The sequence below is a fragment of the Rhipicephalus sanguineus genome, chromosome 5, assembly GCF_013339695.2.
Source record: "Rhipicephalus sanguineus isolate Rsan-2018 chromosome 5, BIME_Rsan_1.4, whole genome shotgun sequence".
Lineage (NCBI taxonomy): Eukaryota > Metazoa > Arthropoda > Arachnida > Ixodida > Ixodidae > Rhipicephalus > Rhipicephalus sanguineus.
Window position 1 is genome coordinate 80150356 of NC_051180.1, and position 22135 is coordinate 80172490.

Below are 22135 nucleotides of genomic sequence, written 5' to 3' on the forward strand. Positions count from 1 at the left end.
GCGTATTTTTTAAGCATTTAATGTGCTATCACTGCCAAATTCAGAGGGGCGGCGCGTTTGTCCTGGCAGCACTTCTCCCCCCCTAACTTGTCCTTTATTTATTCCCCCCTCCGCCCTCCCAGCCCCTTGGCTACGCCCCTGCAACAGATGCTTCAAGTGTGTGGGACTTCTGGTGTGCAAGTGAAAAAATGCTGTTCCGGGATATATGTTACATTTGACCGTGAGTGCACTACCGTTGGTTACGCGCTGAGGTGGTTTCACAAGTGTTCAGTCGGCGACGCAAAACTGTCTTGCTGCAATGAGTTGAAATTGAAAGGCGCCTGTAAATCCCGAAGGCAACGATGTGAACGCGATTATTCTTGGCGTATCGTGTTATTTACGAGCACATGCCGGAAGGATAATCAATGAAATACCAGCTAATCGGCACCTACTTCTTGGAGCAACAAACACTTTTGGTGTTCACTTTTCACGTGCGTGAGATACGGAAATGTTAATCCTGCGAAATATTTTTTTATTTAAAAAATAAAAAAAGAGGTCAACGTTGTATTTAAAATTAGGTGCACAATAAATCAGGTCGACGTAGGCTGCCTCTTATGAAATACGCTTTCAAATGGGTCAACAGCACTTACCATCATCGCTGTGCCTAGCCGTGTCGCGCGCTAAAGCCTCTTCCCAACCATCCTACACTACACGCGTGATACTCAGATAGTTAACAGCGCTTTATTCGCTACACTGAACACGGACAGGCAAAATTTATAACCTAGCGCAAAGCTTCATTCTCAACGACGGCACGCCTATACATGTGACTCGGTGACAAACTTGTACCTTCTTCTCGTTGTGAGGCAGTTCTTTGCACGTAATAACTGTCAACGTAATAACTACGAAATGCCGGTAACGTGTACAGGCCCTTACACGCTCCTCTGACGTTTTTATGCCCCGTTTGCCGACTATCAAAGTAGATGCAGGCAAGAAGTTATAGCAGCGACAGCAATACGATTCGTACACAAGCCTCCAACATGGCGCCGAATCGGTAGCTTCGTCAAAGCTCCGACAGATGGCAGAAATTTTGCATAAGGTCTATTGCAGAAATGAACAGAAGGCACACACTCATGTTAGTCTATTATACAGCTACATATTTTGTATTTCCTTATTCAAGGCTTCATCTCTACCAGCTCAATCTTTTTTTTTCTTTTTTGTTTCCAATGCAAAGTTCCAAGTAGCTTGTTTGTCAATGTGCGCGTCAAAAAAAAAAAACCCAAAATAAAATTAATCTCTCTCAAAGCCGGTAATATTATTACAGCTACGTTTATTTTATGGTGTTGACTACCGCATTATTTATATTATTCTTTGCATGCTAAAGTCACAACCGCTAAAGCAGACATATTGGTCGGTGGCTCTCAAATACGTAGTGTATAGCCAGTGCGCCGTAGTAAACCTTAGCAATACGTCAAACGCGTAATTTAAAATCTGTCACCCACAGCCTGAAAGACAGCCAAGACGAAATGAAAGAATTCTGCTTTAATTAAAACACTGTCGTTTCTTCGCGTTTTGAAACTGAATTTTGCGCGACATTCTCGGGCGTTAATTGAAGCATCCCAGCTTCCGATCTCCATCCCAACCTCACATTGAAACCTTCTGCCCTTTTTGGGCACGTTACCTTCGAAGCTTCCCAACCTCGTTCTTCACTCATGGGATGTGTTTATTAAATCTCCTCGCCTACATGTTCGACGAGTAAAACAGGCCTAGTTGTTGTGGTTCCGTTTCGTATTACAGTTTCATTCGCCCCTTTTAGTGGAAGTTCTAAAATTGTCGGAAGCGACAACTTCTTTCGCCAACGCGCGAAAGACGGGCCTTTTTTTGCACGTACAAACCCTCCAATGCGGGGAAGTCGCGGCACTCGTGCACTGAAAAACACACAAAAGGACATTAGAGGCGTGGGTGCAAAAATAAAATAAAAAAGAAAATAAAGAAGAAGCTATGAAAGAAAATACGGTAACCCGCTGCTCTGTCTTCACTCGCGGCAAAAGGCTGTGAAAAGCGTCGAGGGCGATAACAGCAACACCTCATTTCCATATTCAAAACAGTGCCAGCGTAGGCGACTAAGACCGTGTTTGCCTCTTCGTTCCCTTCCTAGTTTGTTTTTGTATTTCCTTTATATTTCTAGGCAACGACGAGTTGGAGTGCATCTGAAGCACGTCGCACTTCTTCCCCTTCACTGGCGCTCCTCAAAAGCGAGGCATCTGGAAGCAGCCGCCTCTTCGTTTTAACATATTGAAACCGTGAAGTTTTCAAAACGGAGGGAGACACAGCGTTCGGGATAAAAAAGAGCGAACTGGCGTGTAACACGGTTGCGCTTGGTACGATACGATCTATACGTGTAGAGGTAAGTGAAAGTGGACCAAAGTGGCGAGCACCTCGCGCTTAATCAATTTCCTTTTTCTTTCTGCCAAGTTCCGCCGTTTCTCGGACCAAACTTACCTCAAAACGGAACCTCTCTCTTTTTTTCCTTCTTCTTCTATCTCTCTAACGTTATTCGAGTTCGTCCCAGAAAAGAAAGGACGGCGAGGCCTTCTTTGAAACCCGAGGCGACGGCGGCGCGCTCGAACAATGCCTCACCTTCTAAGCTAGATTAGCAGTTCCGCTATTTTGTAAAGAGGGACGCGACTCCCGCTGAATGCATTTATTGCGCGTGGGACGCAGGGGGGGAAGCTGTTTTCGAAGTCGTCCAGAAGCCGTTGACGGTGTTTATCCATTCCGAGTGCTGCGACGCCTCTCCCATTTGTTAGTTTATATTTGTTTGATGATATTTTACGCTCGCATGGCTTTCTTTTTCTCTTTTCGTTTAAGGCGTGCTTGTGCGGGCAAAAGGGACCCCGTACACACAAATGCGCGAGAAGTAGAGTGTGCGACAGTTTTGCCTACCTGCGTACAGAGAGTGGTGAATAATGCGGTTGTCTTTCATTGCGCTTCCCAAAAAGCGAGGCGTGCAGTCACTCAGTACATTTACTGCGCCTTTTTTTAAAGACGATAGTCTTTCTTGGCATACCTAAACGGAGAAATTTTGGTCTGTCTTTCTGTTTGTCGGCACGTCACTTGATTCAGCCACTTGGCCAAAGTTGAACCACTTGCCCAAGGGCCAGCCATCTTGAACGGCTGACTAGGTTCATACTTGTGTACATTGTCGATCAAAAAGCAAACATTACACATATCTGAGGCACAACATCACCAGGTAAGCATTAGGTGGTGTGTTCCTTTAATAGAATATGCATACATGCGTAATTCTAAAGACCCTAGTATCTTAAGCTGCGCTGAAAATGCGACTGCGCTGAAACTTGCCTTCTTCCGTGCCCTCTGCACGAGCTCGTTGTTGTGTTTCGGTTTCTGTTCTGTATTGCACTGTACGAATGCCATGGGGCGCCGCTCTGGCATTCCTGTTTTACCCAGGCAACGTGTAAATAAAAGAGTGTGTGGAGAGTACTCGTTAAGTGCGGACGTTTCGGCAGGGTTCTGTTTGGTGTCGCAGAAGTCTGTTGCCAGTCTGTTGCCAGACATGATGTAAGATGTTGGCGCACAAACAAGGCGCGGCTACTCCTTAGATCTTAGAGCTGTCGTACATAAAGCACATAGGGTCCACATTTCTACGCACAACTAACCCGCAGTGGATACAATACACAACTTAGCGTAACAGTCGTTAACAAAATACTCCAAACAAATATTCAACAATCAGATATATGTCTACACACGATGATGTTAAAAAAAAATTAAGAGCAACCGTTCCTCATTTCACTTACACATTCTTTCAGACGATACTGGCCCTATCGATCCGCAGTAAGCCAAATATTATGGGGCTTGTGCGGAGAGAATTACGGCTGTACGTTAGATTGTGCAATAGTCACTCCCGCCTCAGCTAAGCCAACATCAGTGACGCTGAGAACAAAAAGGCCAAGGGCAGAACGTGACAGTCCTGCCCCGAGAGTGACTCAAGTCGGCCACTACCTTTAATCAGTCGTGCCTGTCCCGTCATTGTTTTAAGCGCATGGTTATGGCCACGCAGGATTTTGACGAAAATGGCATGAGAACCCCTGACGTTGAGAACCCCTGTTGTTGCATTCCAAGAACTGTGTATTTCTCAATTTTACTCCAGAAAGCCGGGGACTATAGGCAGGCGCCGTTGTGAGAGAAGCACGTAATCACCTCATTTTACTTTTAAAGACCATAGTCTTTCTTGGGGAACTTAAACGCGGAAATGTTGGACTATCTTTCTGTTTGTCGGCACGTCACTCGATTCAGCCAACAGGCCAAAGTTGAACCACTTGCTTACCGCCCACCCATCTTGAACTGGTACGGCTGTTCATACTTGTGAACGTTGTCGATCAAAAAGTAAATATTACGCATATCTAAGGCGCAACATAATTAGGTAAGTATTAGGTGGTGTGTTCCTTTAATATAAAATACATAGATACGCAATTTTAAAGACCCTAGTTTCTTAAGCTGCGCTGAAAATGCGACTGCGCTGAAACTTGTCTTCCTCCGTGCCCTCTGCACAAGCTCATGTTGTGTTTCGGTTTCGGTTCAGTATTGCATTGTACGAATGACAGGGGGCGCCGCTCTGGCACTCCTTTTTTACCCAGGCGACGTGTAAATAAGAGAGTTTGTGGAGAGTACTCGTTGAGTGCGGACGTTTCTTGTCCTTCGGCGCATCGCGCCAAACCGCGTGTTCGGGCTGGCCGGCGTCCCCGCCGGTCGCGTTGGTCACAGCCGGTCTTCGCCTGCCGCTGCGCCGGGACTACCAGCCCGCAACACAGCACTCATGTTTCCCGACGTATTGCCAGATGGCGTCCATATCTCACGCAGCGCCACTTCTATCGTCTTTAGACGACATTTGCAGCGAAGCGCGCAAATGCGCGGCCAATTTTTTTTTTCATCCATTCCGGATCTCGTTTTCTTTGAGACTCGACCAAAGGGGAGGGGGGAGAGGGGGTGCGCTGCCGTAATACTTGACTCCCCCCCAATCATTAATGGACAACCCGGCGCCCAACTATGCTGGCAGCCACCACGTGACACAAGATGCTCGAGCAGTGAGCGCCACCTGCGGTGTTGCACGCGTTACAATGGTGCACGTGACGATACCCCACTGGAAGCCGTCGGCATTAGTGGAAGCATAGTTAAATATTAAACGACGGTACTTGACATTTACCACTCGGCCGGTCCAGGCCATAGCATGTAGCAGGTGCGTAGTTAGGAGGGGGGTTGGGGGGGTTCAACCCCCCCCCCCCCCGAAATTTTTCAGTTTGGTTGCGTATATATACACGCGCACATACAAACGCACGCACGAACATACATAAAGTATGGTTGAACCCCCCCCCCCCCCCCCCGAAAAAATTTCTGGCTACGCCCCTGTCATGTAGAATCTTAGCAAAAGCGTTAGCGTACTCAGTGCGAGCATACGACGCTCACGCTGCAGCAGCGGCAAGTCGACACTGTTATTCCACCGCCCAGCCTAGCGTTGGCGATTCGTCGATATTCTTTTCACCGTTCGTGCTGCGCATGCGCCCTCAGTGGAACCGCATTACAACTGCGGCGGCATAGCCGGCATCGTGAATGCGCCTCGTGTATCCGTACATAGTTTCTATTTCAATAAAGCAAACTAAAAGAAAAAGTAAAGTCGATTTCCAAACGCTGGCGATCCGTCGCCCGAGGCAGCAATGAATAATTGTTGTTTCTGGATACGGACTAAAAAGACAGCCCGACCAGCAGCGTGAAGACAAAATATTTGCGGTACCTCAGAGTAAACTTATATAAAAAAAGACACAGTTTCGCCGCAAGGGCGAAGCAATGAATGCGATAGCAAGAAACTAATGCTATACGAAGTGAGGCTCGTCAATGGATACTCTCACTTTGAACAGCGCTCCTGTTGCAAAGGCGGCCGAAGCAGCGAAGGAAACTACCGTGCTTCAAGTGTCGAGCTGTGACACTTGATAGTTCGCGCTCATCTTCTGTTTGTTCGTTTAGCGGCGTCCCTTGAGCTCGAGTGGCTTTCGTACGCTCCGTAACATGAGCGCGGACATCACGGTGAAAGTTTGAAACACTACTCTTCCCCTCACCACGAGAAAACCGCGCCAGCAGACAGCGGAAGGGCAAGGTTCTCCCTGCGCAGATATAAGAAGCGAGCGAGCTCGCCGACGCGCTCCTCGCGCCATCTCGCTGGTAATGAAGAAACGCTTATAAGCGCCTGCTGTCTCTGAGTCCTGCCAGCGGTAAAGGGTGTGTATATAGGGCTGACGCGCTGGAGTTTTGAGTACTGTGGCGGAGCCTGGTGGCGTGCGCCGAAGTTGCTTGGGTAGTCAAAAATGGACGCCGACCGGCGAGTTACGCAGTTCTCAGTTGCTTTAAGTGTTTTACTTAATTTTGCGCCTAGTTTTCAGGCTCAAAAAGTGCTTAAAACGTACGCAGGAACTTGTCCGCTATGCCTGCAGAGTCTGGCATGTTTGACGAGCGATCCCTGCTTCAACAAACCGTGCCGAAAGCAGGTGGTCTGGGCGACGGCTCTGAGCAGCGCGCGGTCCCGAAGCGCGGTCGCCGCCGTTATTGTTGCGTGGTTAATTGCCTCGAACATGGAGGTAAGGATCCTAATGTGCGGTTTTACTGGTTCCCCTGAAAGCCGTACGAAGTGGAGCGACGGAACCGCTGGATACGTGCCGTCCGACGCGTGAAGTGAGTACGCGAGTAAAACGTGGTTTGCAACGTAACGTGCTGATTACTTTTAGTACGCGCGTGCACGCGTTTATATATGTATATATTCCCTGTGTGCAGTCCAGACGGCACGCCGTGGCTGCCGACGGCGATCACGAGGATATGCAGCCGGCATTTCGTGCGAAACGAGACAGCCGGCTGCTTCCAGCGGCCGGCTGTAAACATTGCGCGCCGTCGCTTCTCGACCGCCACCGCACGCTGACAGAATTTGACGAATTCCCTAGAAGCAAATGTTGAAAATTACGACCGTGCATGGGGGGGGGGGGGGGGTAGTGTGTTTGCGACTGAATGCGGCAGAAAACGGCACACGACGCGAATGCGCTCATTCGGGCCGCCGACGGCTAGCCTTCGTCACTGCACCTTTCTTGATTCCGTTTCGTCGTGTAATGCAAATCATGTCGGCTTTCTTAACAGCAATCTTTTCGTTTATGCGCTGTCGTTAATCGCGCGAGCATGCCTCGTAAAACTTAACTCGAGTTCAACGTCGTATGAGATTCGCTGCGCTTGCGAGTTGCAGCGCGCCGAAATGGTTCCTTCAATCTCCTGCACGTCGTAAACATACTTGACGTTGACGAGCTTCTTGCGTTTACGCAGATTGCTTGGCCTGAAGAACTCAGCCACGCCAGAAATTGGCCGAGATCCAAAGCGCAGCACAACCGACAGCGGCGGCTCCATTGCGCATCTGAGCTTAGTGCTGCATGCGGCCGCCTGTCTGACTACTCGAAACCAAAGAACTTGTCGTAGGGGGCGCTTTTTAGCACCGTTTTCGCAGCGCCGCCTGGGCAGCCAGTCAGACCTATAACGCTCGCCGTTAGCTACGTGAAGGATCTGCGCTTTCTGGCGTAGTGGTTAGCGCCACGCGCTGCGGAACGATAGGTCGCTGGTTCGATTCCGAGCTTCGGAAGCATTTTTCTGAATTATTTTCTTTGGGACATTGATATATATATATATATATATATATATATATATATATATATACTTATACATATACGACGAATGACGGCGACGGCAAAATCCAGCCGAGACTGTCCATATAATTGCTATCGCAATAAAATGCGTGGAACTTTCCACGGCACGTGGCTGAATGAGTCTCGCCGGCCGCCGCTGGTGAATAAACGGTACACTGTCAAGAGTTTCCCAAGCATGCTAGCACGATCTTCGTTGAACTCGCTTTCATCCGCCTCGAAGAAACGTAAAGACCGCACCGAATAGTTAAGTTCTGTTTCACGCTCTTCGACGTGACTTGAAAAAAAGCGTGCACTGAATTCAACGCATTTCCTTTTTTTTCTCTTTATTGGGAATCTGTTAAAAGAGGACTTCCGCCACGTTTTGCGTGACGCTATGAAAACCGGCGTGGTGTCGGAGTCTGGTCACGCACGTCGGTATGTGGTCGAAGATAGATAGATAGATAGATAGATAGATAGATAGATAGATAGATAGATAGATAGATAGATAGATAGATAGATAGATAGATAGATAGATAGATAGATAGATAGATAGATAGATAGATAGATAGATAGATAGATAGATAGATAGATAGATAGATAGATAGATAGATAGATAGATAGATAGATAGATAGATAGATAGATAATCAAGACTCAAGAAGTTGTCGAGAAGAAGAGGTCTCATGCAGTTGTTTGGAGAAAACACTGATTCGGACCTCCCTCCGCTAACCCTCTTAAAATTGCGGTAGGCGACAACGTAGTCGGCCAGGAGCCCTTGCTCCTTGGCGGCTGCCTGTGCCGGCCCCGTGATCGAGACCTGCTCGTCAGGGTCGCAGCTGAGCAGTGTGACCTCCCACGGCTGCGTCGTGGTAATTTGCAAGCCCTTTGGGCTAACGTGCATACGTGTACTGGGACATTCCCGGAGTACGTGAAAGACGTCGGCCCGGGGGACTCGGCACAGCTTGCAGTGACGTGTAAATGCAGTGGGATAGATGTAAGAGTAAGGAATTGGTGTTGGAAAGGAGCCCGTCTGGAGTAGCCTCCACCCGAGCTCCTGCCGTTTAGTTAGAGATTCGTGACCGGGGGGATAGTGCAGTCTGGCCAGTCGATAATGTTGCGTAATTTCGTGATACGTCACCATCCGTTCGCGTGTCGACCACCTAGTTTCCTTTCATTCCCCGTTCCGACCTGGGTTGGGCTGTAGGCACGGGAGGCGAAAGCTCGAGCCTGATGGTGGGCGGCCTCATTACCGGGGAGGGAGGAGTGGGCTGGTGCCCAAATAATTTGGACAGTGCGATGGTTAGTATTGTGATCCATAATTTTATTAGCTATTGCGGCAACGCGCCTTTTAGTAGAATTGCGAATAGCGGATTTGGAATAACTGATTATGTATGTTGCGACAGTGTTGGCTATGGCCAAGGCGGTGGCCGCCTCCTCTATATCGGGAGAATCAATCAAAACAACTAATAAAAAGTGTTAAATTGAAAGGCTTGGTCAATGATATGTTGCTACTGAGCATGCCTGACGTTGGTAACGCGAGGATTCCGCGTGTCTAATTGATGTCTCGGATAAATGCAATCACCCAGCTGGCGTATACCGCTTTCTATTCTACAAACACTACTGCTTAGAATACCATTCGAAGAAAAACGGCCACCCTGTGTGCTTTCAATTGAGTGATGCTATCGCTATCCGCAAGGGCAAACAAATGCCTATAAAGGCGTTTTTTTTTAACGTAACCTTCTCCGATTTCGCCTCAGTGCACCTGCAGAAAATATTCGTTATGCCTGGTGTGGAGGTACCGCAAAAACTGTTCCCAACTCTCCTGTGCACAAAGAATTTTCGTTTCGCATTAGTTCGTTTCGAAAGAGTGTAGCAAGCGCACGTGGACGGTGAAACACAATCCCGCTCTCTCGAGCGAACCGAGAATCTGCGAACATGTTATGTACGCGCCGGCGTCAATATTCTCCGCTCCACATAATCTACGAGAACCGCGTGAGCGCGTGTGGAGAAAGATGTTTCTTCGACGATGGATCGACGGCTGCGCTATAGCGACGCACGCGTCCTCGACAACACCTGAAACATTTCGGAGCCGCCTTTCACTTTTCTCCGATAAGAACAATACGATCCCTCCTCCGGACAACGGGGCCGCAGCAGCCCGAGTGAGCGCGTGTAGTAATGCAAAAATAGAAGCGGGAGGGAGGTCGGCGTGAGTGACGGTGTTGGGGAGTGCTTAAACAATGAGAGCAACAGCGTCATCGTGTATTTGAAGCGAGTAACGACGCAGCACCGCGGCAGGAACGTTGTCTACATCCGAGACGTCCTTCGTTCATCCCTCCCTCCCTCCCTTCCTATCTATCTATCTATCTATCTATCTATCTATCTATCTATCTATCTATCTATCTATCTATCTATCTATCTATCTATCTATCTATCTATCTATCTATCTATCTATCTATCTATCTATCTATCTATCTAAAGAAAAATGAAGTTCAAACTGCACGCAGATCTTGCACACACCTGTTCCGCTCTATTGTTTTGTTTTGAAACGCATTACGGAGCCCGAGCTGTGAGCTGTCTCCATCCGCTCATCATCGGCCTCCTCGCACAAGCGCTGCCGACTCGTCTTCAGTTTTGCGAAACCATGACAGGGCCGTCCGCTCGAACCGGCGTGAGAACTACACCACCTGCACGTGGCTCCGGACCAGCAGCGCGCGTGCGGAACTCGGGGGCAGAACGTGATGTTCGCACATTTATGGGAAGGCTCCCAACGCCCCCGCCTTCGAACAATTGCGTGCTGCGGAGGAGGAGCACGGCCCCTTGTAGTCGAGGAAAGTAATGGAATCGCCGTCGCGAAGACTAGGAGAGTGTTTCTGCGCCGTGTGCATTTTCTTTCCTTCGCTTCAAGCCCCGCTTCTTCTTCTTATTTTGTTTCCTTTTACGACTCGGGGAGACGTGCGTCTCGAGTTTCGAAGCTTTAAGCGACTGCTTAGAGGAGAGTAACCCATGTGCAGTGGCTCGATTTCGAGCTCGCCATCTCGCGTTACCATCGGGTAGCACGTTCTTGACTGACGCCGCCTGAAAGGACCGTCCGGCGGTGCTTCCTTGGGTAACAGTGTTTGCTATCTGGCGTCGGCGAGTATTGAAACTTGCGCAAGTTGCGTCGTCGTCTTTGTTTGCGCAGCTGTAGATCTTGCCGCCGGTTCGCGCGCAGTCCGCAACGACGTGTCGACAGCGGCGGCGGCGGCCTTACGGTTGCGCAGATTACGAAACGCGGTAACCACGTGGACGGGCAAACAGTCCGCCGCTCTAGATTTCCCAGGGCGATTCTTGACAAACGTGGAATTGCCAGCGTTTATTTTTTCGCTGGTGGCGCTACCTCCCGCTGACCGACCCAAATATTTGTCTGGCGCATGCTATCTCGATCGGCGTTCGCAAGTCAAATCAAATCAAATCAAATCAAATCAAATTTATTTCAACATACAAGCGATGTCGTGGACAATGAACTAAAAGCCAGCAAGGCTTGACAGGGTCCATTGCCCATTTTTCAGGCAGTGACAAAACGGGAGAAACAAAAAATACACCAGAATTAAACTATAAATATATCGCATGATATTACAAGAATACAAGAATTACATGAAACACAAGAAATACACAAAAAATACACAAGAATTACGCTATCAATACACCGAAAGTCCTACGCAAAAAAAAAAAAAAAACGAGGCTGGAGGAGATTAGATATCGGATGTTGCAACGGATTCACGCCTCCAACGCCGAGTTCATGGTCAAATTCGTTGTCTAGACACTGACGACAAGAAACATTAGAGGCCGATTTCTTTCAAGCCGGTGGTTGCTTCGTGCATCTTTTTGTTCAACAGGGAAGGCACCCGAGAGGAGTTATGCGCACCGTTATGATGCTGCTAGTGTTTCACCTACGTGCGTAAAAGAAGCGATATAGTGAGGAAAGCTTTTCGGTAAAAAAATAACAGAGTTGTTACAGAGTTGTTAGCCAGCATGTATTTACCTGCAAGTTAACGAGCAAGGTAAGGGAAGACGGGACAGTAAGTTAGACACGTTACAGCGCACACAGACGGGGAAGACAGAAGAAAACACAAGACACAGCGCTGAACTACGCGCTGTCTCGTGTTCTTTTTAGGGGCGTATTAGGGGCGTAGCTCCTCTTAGTCTAACCTAGTCACGTCTCCGTTGTCCGGCGTAAATGGCAGTATCTCTGTCCGGCGTAAACGGCAGATGGCGCTGTCTCATGGAAGTACATGCATACTGCAGTTCAGGGACGATATTCTAGATGGCGCTGTACACAATCCGTGTCGTCATCACCATTTCTCGTCTCATTTCCTAGATGGCGTTGGTCCAATAGTATTCTGCCCGAAGCACCTGAGTACCGATACCTCGGGGTGAACTTCTGGGCACAAGTAGATTATAGAGCAAACCACGAGAGGCACCTGAGACAAACATCCCAGAGGGGCGGCCAAGTACTCCATAGGAGGTGCCTGCGGGGTTTCAACCGCCCCATTATGGTGCGCGAACTATGGAAGGCGGTACACGTGCCGGCGCTGACTTTCGCTAATGCAGTGATTTGCCCTGCTGCGCAGACCCGGGAGTGGCTTGAACGCAGTCAGCGCGCCGTGGGACGACTTGCTCTGGGGTGCCACGGCAACGCTGCCAACGAGGCAGTCCAGGGTGACCTGGGTTGGTCCTGTTTCGAAGCGCGGGAAGCTCGGAGCAAGCTGTCCTACGAAGGCAGGTTGCGCCTGATGCAGCCACATCGCTGGGCACGGCGAATATTTGATTATGTTCACCGCAACGGCATCCGCACCAGATGGTCGAAAAGACTGCAGCACCTCAGCAGGAAATACGGCTTCTATACGAGCCCTGTGCAGGAGGACACCGAGCGTAAGTGGTCCAAAGCAGTTAAGACCCAAGTGCGAATGACGGAGGCTGATACTTGGCGGCGAGACATGGAGGAGAAGAGTACGCTGAGGATCTACAGGGAATCCAAACAGGAGATCCATGTCGAACCCCTATTCGACAATAGTGTAGCCAGCAGCCTCCTCTTCGAAGCACGAGCCGGCGCTCTCAGAACTCTGGCATATCGCCGGCGCTTTGATGACAGCGTGGGAGATGCAATGTGCCGTGTATGTGGTGCCGACGAGGAGACAATCGAACACTTGGTCATGAACTGCGAGGGCCTCACAACAGCACCTACAGATGGCACCACCTTACAGCAGGCGCTTGGCTTCTCGCCCAACGACGCTCCTGATGGTGGCGGAGTGGCTACGACCAAGAAGCGACTCAGTGAGTGGTGGACAAAGGTGCGCGCACATTGACATGTCGAAGCTCTCCTCGTTGAACATGTGCATGTACAGTGGTGGTCACATGTGTGTGTGGCCACTTATGTGCACGCGCTATCGTTTTCTTTCTTTCTTTCTTTTTTAAGTCCTTAGGCCAGGGTATCGGTTGATGCCCGCCCGTTACAAAGGGTGAGGCCATAAATCCAATCCAATCCAAGTGTGCAATATGGCGCTTGTGTGAATCGACACTAGATGGCGCTAGAAGTGCCGCTGCTCTCCGATTGGCTGCTGCGCGGGCTGCGCGGGGATGCGCGGGGATGCGCGGGAAGCGAGCGCCTCTCTCATTCTCCTGGATCGTCGCGGTACGTGTTGGATCGTTGGTGGAGCATAAACATTGCGCAGCGGCGGGCGCTCGCTTGGCGGCAGCCAGGCGGATTCCGAGACGGTGCGCGCCAAGGACGCCGCTGCGAAACGGGCTCAACGAGAAGCCGATCCCGAGACCATGATTGCTTCAGGAGCTTCGCCCAAGCTCTTCATCATTCACCCGTGGATATGCTGTAATTTTTTTTGTCCCTGTCTGTGCGCGATGCTAAATACTAATTAGCCCACAAAGCCATCATCGGGGACAGTAAGGTCCAGAAGGATACAGACAGAATAATATGCAGTTATTTTTTAGGGGCGAAGCTCCTTAAGGCGGCACCCGTTCGTCCCTCGTAGTTGTCGTAGTCGTAGTGCGTAACCAGTCGTAACGCTAGTACCAGATCTTGATCTCCAAGGTGGTGCCGGTGGGAGATTTTTCCTGTGCGTTGTTGAACAATAAAAAATTCGCAGCGTGCGTGTCAACTAAAAGCCGAATTCTTCTGTCTCTCATTCCCCATTAGCAGCCATTGGCATGTTCCAGTAGGAAACGTTAGTAGAAGTAGAAGTGTAAGTGTTAGCTAAAAGCCGACTTCTGTCTCTCATTCCCATTAGCAGCCATTGTTTACCTCCAAGGTAGTGCCTGGTGAGATTTCTCCTGTGCGTGATTAAACAATAAAAATATTGTTCAAAACGCCGTTGATTGATGAAATAAACCAACGAAAGACGCCAGATGTTTTCTAAAAGCAAAACGAGAGAACGCCAGATGTTTCTAAAGCAAAACGAAAAGACGCCAGCTGCTTAACAAAAGACGCCAGATGTTTTCTAAAGCAATGGTTTTCTAAACAATGAAAATTCACAGCGTACATGTAAAATTAAAGTGAGCTGCAAGTCGTCATAACTCATCGAACCTTTAGTATAAACGCGCCCGATCTCACGTCGGTGATGATGTACTGGGCAGAATTCACGGAAGATTCACGGTTTACCGATGAACCTCCGCAGCTTCGCCGACTCATCATCATTCACTCCGTGGATATGCTGTGATTTTTCCCCAGAAGATGCTGATGATGTTCCCGTAAAATATGCCTCACATCAATAACCTTGTCACGCACCCACTTAATGCCCGTTACAAGCGTAGTTTCTTTTATTGCGAGAGCAATTATATGGACAGTCTCGACTGGAAAATGTCCGTCCCCGTCGCCGTCATTCACCGTATATGTATAAGTATGTATATATATAGAAAAGCCACAAAGAAAAATAATTCAGAAATTCTCTCCGATGCGCGTAATCGAACGGGCGACCTCTCGCTTTGCAGCCCGCCGCGTTAGACGTTAGGCCACGACAGCACCGTCTTTCAGCCTGCTAACGGCGAGCTATTTATATACACCATGTAATTCAGCATGCTTTCTTAGTGGCCACATAAATGGCGCGACGTACGCGTGTGTGGCACGCTTTAAAGATCGTCGCCCCGCTCCTGCGAACGCTGTTGCTCTTCGCTCTACAGGGCGTCGTCGCTTTCGTGCGCTTATCTCGAGGAAAGAAGGGGCGTCTGGTGGGGTGCTTCGCTTCGCTAGCTGCAGCGGCCGCGTTTGCGAAAGGAGCGCGCTGTTCAAACAGAAATAAGTAACAACTGTGACAATTAGTTCGCGCTCGTCTTGTGTGTACCTGTTCGTTCGTTTCGTGCGTCCTGCTTTATGTTTGAGCAGTGCGCTTCAAGTGTCGAGCTGTGACGCATTAGTTCGCGCTCGTCCTGTGTGCGTTCTTTTCGTGCGTCCTTTGGGTTCGAGCGACGCGCTGGCAATTTCGAGCTGTTTTCCGTTCTTCGCGTTACATTACAATTTATTGCTATCGCATTCATTGCTTCGCCGTTGCGGCGAAACTCTGACTTTTGTTTTTGCCTGTGACCGTTTTTCGACGTCTAAGAAACATCACGATGTCATCACTCGCTGTAGGACGCGCCTTCGTGATGCTTCTCGAATGTTATTGCCGGTTCTGTTACCTATACTCGGATTGCATGCATGACGCCAACCGTGGTGAGCATGTTGGAACTTGCACGATAACCAGAGATTACGTTGGTGGCTCGATGAAAGATGGGGCTACCGGGCTACGGCATTCCTTGCGTATTCGTTGTTGAACGTGTAACTTGCATGCAAAAAACAACCAAAATTTGTGTACTTTTTTTTGCATTTTCTTTTACAGGTCGAGCTTACAGCCACGAGCATCAGGATAAAATGGCGCCAGGGCGGAAGCTGATGACGTCATCTCGGGAATGCTGAGGGAGCCAAAATGAAGTTCCCGTTCATGAGTCCAGGGCTGAGCAGCCAGCTCGCCAAACTAGGGACTGCCGCTGGGCTGTGGCTTTTTCTCTGCTTCGGTGAGCCATTTTCTCCAGCAGTCCAGCTTCTGCCGGCTGCAATACTTGCTTTTTTATTTCAAAGTCTGTCAACTTGCAGGCGAACTCTCAATAGTAGCTGAAAGGCTGTTGCTCTGAACAAAAAGAAAATATTAGACGACGCGAGGACAAAAAGTGAAGTCGTTCGCAATTACTTAACGAGCAAAGAGACGTTTTAGAACTCGTACCCGTTATTTCGTCATATAGCTCGACTGTGTTTAAAGATACGACTATGAAACCGCTTTGATCATCGAAACTAAGAAATGACAACGCCACGGCAAAAAAAGCAAAACAGGTCGCAATTGTTTAACTTAACAAAGAAAGAGAACGGTTGAGAACCCATACGAATTATTTTATCCTACCTCGACAGTGTTTAAAGATACGATTTTGAAATCACTTTGGTCATCGAAGCTGAGAAATGAAAGAAGCGTTCATCATGCATTAATTAGTAAGACCCTTCGTGTTACGATCTGTTCACGTTCTCTCTACGTCATGCGTGGCGGTGCTTCTGCGTCTCCCGATTTCATTGGAAAGGCAATATATTGAGTATACTAATTAAGAAAAGAAGCTTCGTAAATTTCAGATAATAACAAGCGGGCCAGCTTCTGAGAAAACACGTCTGGTATGCGAGCGATCTCCATGACGGGGTCTTACTTTTCTTTAAGCATCCCTTTTAACGAAGCCTGAATTGCTAATACTACAGAGTTCGCTTTTCGGTTAAACCAACCTTAACTAAGTCGCAGTTATACTCGAAAGAAAAAAAAAACTTCCCCCAAGTGCAAAGGAATGATAATCACCTCGTGCGTGGCTGCAATTAACTCTGTACACGTAGTCAAAACTAAAGCTTAAGAACTGATAGTTGAAGTTGCGCATTTTATGAGTAAGTTTGTTTGTCTGTGGTCTTTCCTTTTTAGCAAGTGGTTACTATGAAAGCCGATAATGCGTTTGTAAACAAAGGCCCGTTCTTCCAAGGAAAATGCACGCATACTTAGCTCGCACAGCGAGTCAGAGGAACCAGCTTTATCAAAAGGTTGCATCTATTTAACTTTCGTTATCATTCTCCGCGATAAATTTCCCTGCCTGCGACCATTCTCATGTGACATTGCACTTTTTGTATCTAAGTGGTTACAGCTATCAAGATGTTAGCAGTGAGAATAAGTATCCTAACCCATATTACTAATTAGGCTTATTTGCATTGCGGAAGCACTCTGACCGGCCACTAGGGAAGAAAGTTCATAATCCGATTTCAGTATTAGAACGTGCCGCGAGCGGGAGTGAGCCGAAATCGCAAACCGAAGCGTAGCGTAACTTAAGAAACTTTTCGGGGTACCTTAATGCACCGTGAATCGCTTAAGCTGGAGTCCGCTTGCGAATAATTCTTAATGAGGCCCCGTGAGGTTTGTCAGGTTCGAGTCGTTCTCCAAGGGCCCTCCGCTAATCTCTAACACATGCTGCATAATCATCCCGACTAATTTCTTGCCCCGAACAGACCTTGTGATTAAAAAAAAAACCAAGTCGGGTGCTTCCTGCAACGTAAGGCGTTAATTTATATCGTCGTCCTTGAGAAAAGAATGCTTCGCCAGAAAAAAAGTATCTACATTCTTCTGAGTATGTTCTTCTGCTTAGTATAAAAGCGTATTTACATAAAGCGAACCGAAGAAAGTTCGTCTGCAATTCAGGAATGCTTTTTCAGCGACTATGAAATTACCTTGGGTCAATTACTTTTTATTGAACATCTACAGCAGTACTTTTTAGTGCTTGCTTTCTTTCTTTTCGGTGTTTTTTGTAACCATGAGATGCAATGATGTAAATATGACACAATGGTTACGCTTTGCCAACAGGAAAAAAACCAGGACCAAAGAAATTGGTGTCGCCAACAATAACGCGATTAATGCCAACAAATAACTTACGTTCACGGAGTTGTTACCGGGTTTTTATAAAGTTGATTCATTGCTGCAGACTCACGTATCAATGCAATCCAGTAACATTTTATCAGCGGAGCATGTTTAAGCTCGGCGAAATTCCGCAAGCGACCACCGAAAACTCGGCGGGTATCCTCCACAGAAAGCGGGTGTGTGCCAAGCAGCTCTTAGTTATAGTACAGCAATAGTGCAGCAATAGTACAGCAGTATAGTACGGTATACTTTACAGCAGTATAGTATAGTGCATGCATAGTAAAGTACAGCAAGGGGGTGGGAAAGAGAAATTAGAGTGAGGCGGAATGATGTGAGGGTAAGGAGGAAAGAAGGGGGGATGGGAGAGGGTAAAGCATGGCAGAGACTTGTATAGTATAGTTAATGCGCCACAGACAGTGGGTATATGCCAAGCAGCTCCTAGCATAGCCGCCATGAATAGCACAGGTTGAGCAGTGACGTGAAGGTGAGGAGGAAGGAAAGGATGAGGGGAAAGGGTAAAGCATGACATAGCCTTGTGTAGTATAGTTTAGCAAGGGGATGGGAAAGGGTAGTGAAGGTGAGGAGGTCTGATGTAAGGGTGAGGAGAAAGGAAATAGCTTTGAAACTGAGCGGACACAGTAGAGGGTGCTTAATTACGCGAGTTGGCTTTAGGCTTCGCCTGCATAAATGCGGGTTTTGGTTAGGTACTGCAACGATGCTGTATCTAGATATCGCTCCTTCACGCTATGGCGTTCAGCTCGCACGCTTCGGGTAAGGAGCTCCGAAAAGGACGAGCGTGAGCAGGTATGCGTGTGTGAGAGGGGGAAAGGGGGCATTTCTTTTCAATTTTCTTGTTGCGGTATCTATACTGCCCGTTCTCCCTCCCATTGTTTCTTTCCTTTTACTTTGCCGCGCGTTCAATCACCTCGAGGCGCCTTGCTCCAACTTGCACATTTTACCATACAGTTGAAGCCGCTTACGCAACCGTCATTCGAGCTCACCGAACACACACTGGCCACCCCGTCGCACAATAGAATCCTCAACTCGAAGGACCATTGTTGTCGGAGGGCTTTCCAATAAAAGGACTCTCTTTTATGCCGCACGATTGAGCCATATCTGCAGCAGACTCGCCGAACCGCAAGACGAGATTAAAAGTCGTCTCTCCTTTCTGTTAGCATTTCCAGGGTTTCAGTTCGCCTAGAAACAATATCTTTCCCTTTTTTTGTCCAGCTTGAGAACAAATGCACCCAAAAGAAATAATTCAAGAGTAATTATTAGTGTCATTTAATATGCAAACATTCACAAGTCTGCAATGGTGAAGAAGAACTAAGGAGAGAGAGAGAGAGAGAAGAAAGTGTATTGTGTGTCCTTGCTGGGGTCAGTGGAGACGGGGGCCGGGAGACTAGCCTCACGGGAACCTTCCTTCCTCAGGCGGCGGCCGGACCTTGAGTTTTGGCGGCGTCTCCGGCCAGAGGAACTGCACAGAATTGGTCCTCCGGGCACGCGCAGAGCATCACAGCCTCCCACTGCTCGGGCGTGGTTATTTTTAATGTGGGGTGGGTGCTGTGTTCGGCGGTGTGTGTCGCTGCGAGCGATGTGGTCGAAGCTGGCGCGAGCCGCCCCACGTGCTTTGCAGTGTGGTGTATAGACGTGCTGGGCATATGCGGCTATATATACAGCGAGAGTGGGGGAATGTGAGTGTCCGTAATAATCGCCGTGTTGTCGACTGTTTCCTATTTAATGAAGAAATAGTCAGGGAACAGGCTCGCAGAGCTGTCATCGAGAGGGGCACAACGTCGTACTCTTTCTGGAGGAAGAAATACAAATAGAAGACGAAAAGAAAACTCACAGGGTTCCTTACGTATTCGCGCCTTACACGACTCGAAGGCGAAAGCCATCTTCTTCTTTTTCTTCGCGTTGATGTATTGATCTGCGAAAGCTCTCTGCACCTAACGTGGTTTTACACCGCATCCGTGATCGGCCCACCTTTGATTAAGCGGCGATGTCATGCGACGGCAAGTTATGTGACGTCATAGTGACGTTGTGATGACGTCACAAATTTCGGTAATATAGCGACGTCATCGCGGGATGTTTTCTTGCATCACTCGTGTTGACAACGACGCCGACGGTCACTTATCGTGTCTGATGAGGCATCTAAGGCTTTCGCCTTAATAATGTCCGCAAATGCGATGCCAAGTCATACAGAAGACAGGAGGAAAAAAAGTGACCATAAGAACATTCTGCGCTTCGCGTGAGCCGCGCTGCGCGAGGCATATAAGCCACCATCGAACGGCGAAGATCTCTCTAGAGAATCGTATGCACAAAAAGAGAGAGAGAAAGCTCAGGAAGACGGCGTTAAATTCCTTCATATGGCATCCGGTGGTCTCCTCGTGGCTCGAAGTGCGGCGCTAATCTGTCAACGTCGCATTAAAGCGCATTCCTGCAGGAGCCGATAAATAGAACTCATTTCGACCGTCCCGCCCGCCCTCCCGCCTGCCGCCGTAGTCTTCTTCCAGCGAAGTTCTGATGGGCTGCCGATAAAATGAAGTCGTTGCGCGGCGCTCCCTTAAAGCGCCTTGCCTAGCAATCGAACTTTTTATTTTTGGCCCGATGTGAAAATATAAAACAGATCCACGGTTCTTTTCTGTTTCTTTTTCGCTAATTTCAAGAATGAAAAAAAAAAGTTGATGCCTTTGGCAGTATTGGTGGGGGCGATCTAGAGTGGAGCCTATGTGCTGGAACTTCCTAATCCGAGAAGCCCAATCTTTCGTTATTTTCGTGTAAAAAAACATTAAAAGAGTCGTTCATTTTAGACATTTCAGACATACATATCAGGACCAACAAGGACCAACAAGGAGCTTCTCTTACGTCCTGCATAAACTCTCTTTCTTGGCACAGAGTTCGTTGACGGGTACTTTGATATATATGCAAATAGAAATAAACAGTGGTCATAGGCATCGACTATTTGCTTTACTCTGTCTCGCAGTACATACTGGTGGCAATCCAGAGGTTGCTGCCGGTGTCCGTCAAACAGAAGCGGTATCCTGCATAAGCATTGTGTTCCTCTGCAATGGATCGTCTCCTGCACGCGCAACCCAGCCTGAAACTGCTCTGCGCCGATGACAGACGTCAACGCGTGTTGGTGACATCCTTACCAATTAGAGATTCATTAAGAGACATCAGACGTAACAACATCTGAAGCGGTGTCATTACTGTTTCCGCACACCCCATTTCACTTGCGCAGAGCAATTCTTCAGAACAACTCCGGCGCAGGAGCTTTTGTGAATACGTTCCGAAATTTGTAATGGCACATCCGCTAATATGCTGAGCTTAGACCTGTGCGTGTTCCACCTTGATACCACCGTCTTCACCCTCCTTCCTTTTACAGCGAAAGCTGTTATGAGATCATTTCAACGGCCGTTTTTGGCGCCGTAGTTGTCCGCCGCCGCTGCCGCCGCCGCCGCCGGTGTCCGTAACCACTATCGCACGAAATAAGAAAAAAAAGGAAATGAGAAAATATTTCAAGGACGGAACGAGGTTCGAACCTGGGCCCTCTGCGTGGGAGACCAGTGTTCTACCTTCGGGCCATGCCGGTGCTTGAAACTGCGTTGCAAAAAGACCCTATACAGGAATCATGTGGGGAAGGAACAACATTAACATATGCAATGTAGCGTGGTAGAACAGTAAAATAACAACCAGGCGTCACACAAACGCGAATTCTGTAACCGGGCGTCACACAATGCAAATTGCGCAACGAGTGGGTTGTTGAGTGCTTTCAACCTATTACAAAGGCCTCTGCGATAATTCTTCATCGTCATCAGCCACAGCATCAACAAAGTACACATAATGCCTTACAGGTGTTTAGCGAGTACCACGGTTCTCCGCAGAATGACGAAAAAACATGGTTGATCCCTCTGTCATAGGAATCGGTATAACACGAAAGTAAAACATGTCTTCACACACCTAGTTGAGCGTTTGTTGTGGATTGTTTCGCCCCGAGGGCGAAGGAATGAATGCTATAGCAGCAAGTTGTAATGTCATGTGAAGAACAGCAAGCAGCTCGAAACTTGCAGCGCGCTGCTCAAGCAGAAAGGACGCACGGAACGAACATACACAGGATAAGCGCGAGCTAACAACTGTCACAGCTCGACAGTTAAAGCGCGCTGGTCAAATACAAAGGAGGACGCACGAAACTAACGAACAAGTATATGAGCGCGAACTGTCAGTTGTAACTTATTTGTTGGTGAGCAGCGCGCTCCTTTCGCAAAAGCGGCTGATGCAGTGAGCGAAGCGACCTTCGTGCTCTCTGTAACTTCAGCGCAAACTTTCGGTGACAGCGCAAGGCGTACAAGATAAGCGCGCACGCAGGATCGACCACGCCCTGTAGAGGCGCCCACTCATCTCAACGCGTGAGGCGACGCCGCCGTTCGAGCCCTTCGCGCCATCACGCTAGTGATAACGAAAACACGCTTATGTACCGCGAT

At 48.4% G+C, this 22135-nt stretch overlaps 1 protein-coding gene across 1 annotated transcript in view; it reads left to right on the forward strand.

Moving 5' to 3' along the window:
* The window catches only part of LOC119394751 (neuronal acetylcholine receptor subunit alpha-10-like), a 387146-nt gene that overhangs the window by 294527 nt on the left and 70484 nt on the right, over positions 1-22135 (forward strand). Inside the window, exon 4 of the mRNA XM_037662057.2 lies at positions 15564-15738. Coding sequence (XP_037517985.1) covers positions 15651-15738 — 88 coding nt within the window. The 5' untranslated portion in view covers positions 15564-15650. The remainder of the gene's footprint in view (positions 1-15563; positions 15739-22135) is intronic.